Here is a 2500-nt window from a genome sequence, read left to right as displayed (position 1 = left end):
ATATATTTTCTATAAATTTCTATATATATATTTTCTATAAATTTCTATATATATATATTTTCTATAAATTTCTATATATATATATATATATATTCTATAAATTTCTATATATATATTTTTTATAAATTTCTATATATATATTTTTTATAAATTTCTATATATATTATTCAATACATTTCTATATATATTCGATATAATAGTTTTGCCGACATCGAGGACAGTCATACTATAGCCAGGGAGGAAATTTTTGGACCGGTTCAGTGTATAATTAAGTTTAGTACAATCGACGAAGTGATTGATAGGACAAATAACAGGACTACGGTCTGAATGCCGGTGTCTTTACCGATGATATCAACAAAGCACTGGTAGTCGCCAGTGAACTGCAAGTAGGAAAGGTAGCCATCAATATGCACAGTTCGTTTAGAGTGCAGATGCCGTTTGGAGGTTACAAACAATCAGGTTTTGGCCGAGTATTCGGTAAAGACTGTCTACAAGAGTATCTCGAAGTCAAATCGGTAATAAATTTTTTTTAATTTATTTTTTATAAAATGTTTTAATTTACAAATTTTTAATTAATTTAGGTAATCATCAAAATAAACGATAAAAACTTACAAGAATAAATATTTGTAATACTTTGTAATTATTTTAATATATAATTTTAAAATTTATTTATTTAATTATTTATAAATATAATAAATTTTAAAAATTAAAAATATAAATAAAAACATTATAATAACCAAAAAAAATATTGTTTTAAATTTATTAAATTTATTGTATTATTCATCTAGTTACAATGAAAACAATTTTATAATTACTAATTGTACTAGTTACAATAAAATAAATAATTAATTAATTATATTGTAGTTAATTAAATGAGATTATCTTAAAACTTGACTTTGATTTCGACTATTGATATTATATATATATAATTAAATTCTAAATATTATTATTATTATTATAATTAAATAATTATTTTTTTTAAATCTATTAAAATTATTTCCTTACAAATTTTTATCGTTTATTTTGATGATTACCTAAATTATTAAAAAATAAATAAAAAACAAATTTTCTATTTTTAAAATAACATCGAATTTTATTACCGATTTGACTTCGAGATACTCTTGTAGACAGTCTTTACCGAATATTCGGCCAAATCCTGATTGTTTGCAACCGCCAAACGGCATCTGCACTCAAACGAACTGTGCATATTGATGGCTACCTTTCCTACTTGCAGTTCACTGGCGACTACCAGTGCTTTGTTGATATCATCGGTAAAGACACCGGCATTCAGACCGTAGTCACTGTTATTTGTCCTATCAATCACTTCGTCGATTGTACTAAACTTATGTATACTATTGAACCGGTCCAAAAATTTCCTCCCTGGCTATAGTATGACTGTCCTCGATGTCGGCAAAACTATTATATCGAATATATATAGAAATGTATAGAATAATATATATATATATATATAGAAATTTATAGAATATATGTATATATATATATATATATATATAGAAATTTATAGAATATATATATATAGAAATTTATAGAATATATATATATAGAAATATTTTCGGTATATTCAATATATATTACACAGTGGGCTCAATATAGTATCCTTTGAGTACCCCATCGTTTGCCACCAGTCATTAGTCGGGCGCCTTCCCGGACACCCGTCTCTATCATTGACATTACTTTTTCATATTGTCGGCCATCGATTAATGGACCAAATTTTGTTAACGGATCGTACAGATTGCCCAACACTACCAATTTGTTGGCCAACTCTACCGATTTATCGACAAATTTATTGTATATCGATTCGTGAACATAAATACGGCCCGGTTTACAACACAGGTTTGACCTTGATAATAAAATGCTGCCTGGTGCTAATTTATTTTAAATAATAATAATAATATGTATTATTAATTAATTAATTAAATTAAATTTCTGATATCAATTACAATTACCGCTTCTAATACGGCATAACAATAATAATAATATCTAATAATAATAATATCTAATAATAATAATATCTAATAATAATATCTAATAATAATAATATCTAATAATAATAATATCTAATAATAATAATATCTAATAATATCTAATAATATCTAATAATATCTAATAATATCTAATAAAATCTAATAATATCTAATAATATCTAATAATATCTAATAATAAATTAATTAATTTTCTCATATCATTTAGTTTACCGCTTCTAATACTGCACTATCGATATCGGTGTCCGGAAATATAATAAGCGGCGATTTGCTACTCAGCGATGAGCACCACTGATAGCAGCCAACTGGCGCGTGTAGAGCCGTTAAAAAACTGTATCCCGCATCTGTGTTCGGCCAGTGCTCGGCCAGCTGTTTGGCATAACCGAACAACCTCCAATATCAAACTGGCCATATGTATAATAAAGATTATATAAAAAATATAATTATCATAAATTTTATTTTATTCATTATATATATTTATAATATAATACCTGTTC

At 25.4% G+C, this 2500-nt stretch overlaps 1 protein-coding gene and 1 pseudogene across 1 annotated transcript; one reads left to right on the top strand and one right to left on the bottom strand.

The window, feature by feature from the left end:
- The window catches only part of LOC128962022 (aldehyde dehydrogenase 1A1-like), a 7870-nt pseudogene extending 7250 nt beyond the window's left edge, over window positions 1-620 (top strand).
- Window positions 621-1096: 476 nt separating this feature from the next.
- On the bottom strand, window positions 1097-2415 carry LOC128962021 (aldehyde dehydrogenase, cytosolic 2-like). Its single transcript, XM_054308341.1, has 3 exons — window positions 2310-2415; window positions 1629-1784; window positions 1097-1323 (listed from the first exon to the last, which is right to left on the bottom strand). Exons 1-3 carry the CDS (start codon window positions 2413-2415, stop codon window positions 1097-1099), a joined length of 489 nt encoding a protein of 162 aa, XP_054164316.1.
- Window positions 2416-2500: the final 85 nt, after the last annotated feature.

Source organism: Oppia nitens, unplaced genomic scaffold, assembly GCF_028296485.1.
Source record: "Oppia nitens isolate AA-2021 unplaced genomic scaffold, nextdenovo-longstitch-racon4-pilon3 scaffold64_pilon_pilon_pilon, whole genome shotgun sequence".
NCBI lineage: Eukaryota > Metazoa > Arthropoda > Arachnida > Sarcoptiformes > Oppiidae > Oppia > Oppia nitens.
The sequence above is the reverse complement of the archived record's forward strand: the minus strand, read 5'-3'. Positions and strand labels throughout refer to the sequence as shown.

What these genes read in the sequence shown, in the direction of transcription:
- LOC128962021 (XM_054308341.1), bottom strand. Translation starts at nt 2,415, where the DNA reads ATGGCCAGTTTGATATTGGAGGTTGTTCGGTTATGCCAAACAGCTGGC. An exon ending in TAACGGCTCTACACGCGCCA is followed by an intron (nt 1,785 to 2,309) that starts GTTGGCTGCTAT and finishes ATAAATCGGTAG; the next exon opens with AGTTGGCCAACAAATTGGTA. An exon ending in GACTGGTGGCAAACGATGGG is followed by an intron (nt 1,324 to 1,628) that starts GTACTCAAAGGA and finishes CAATCGACGAAG; the next exon opens with TGATTGATAGGACAAATAAC.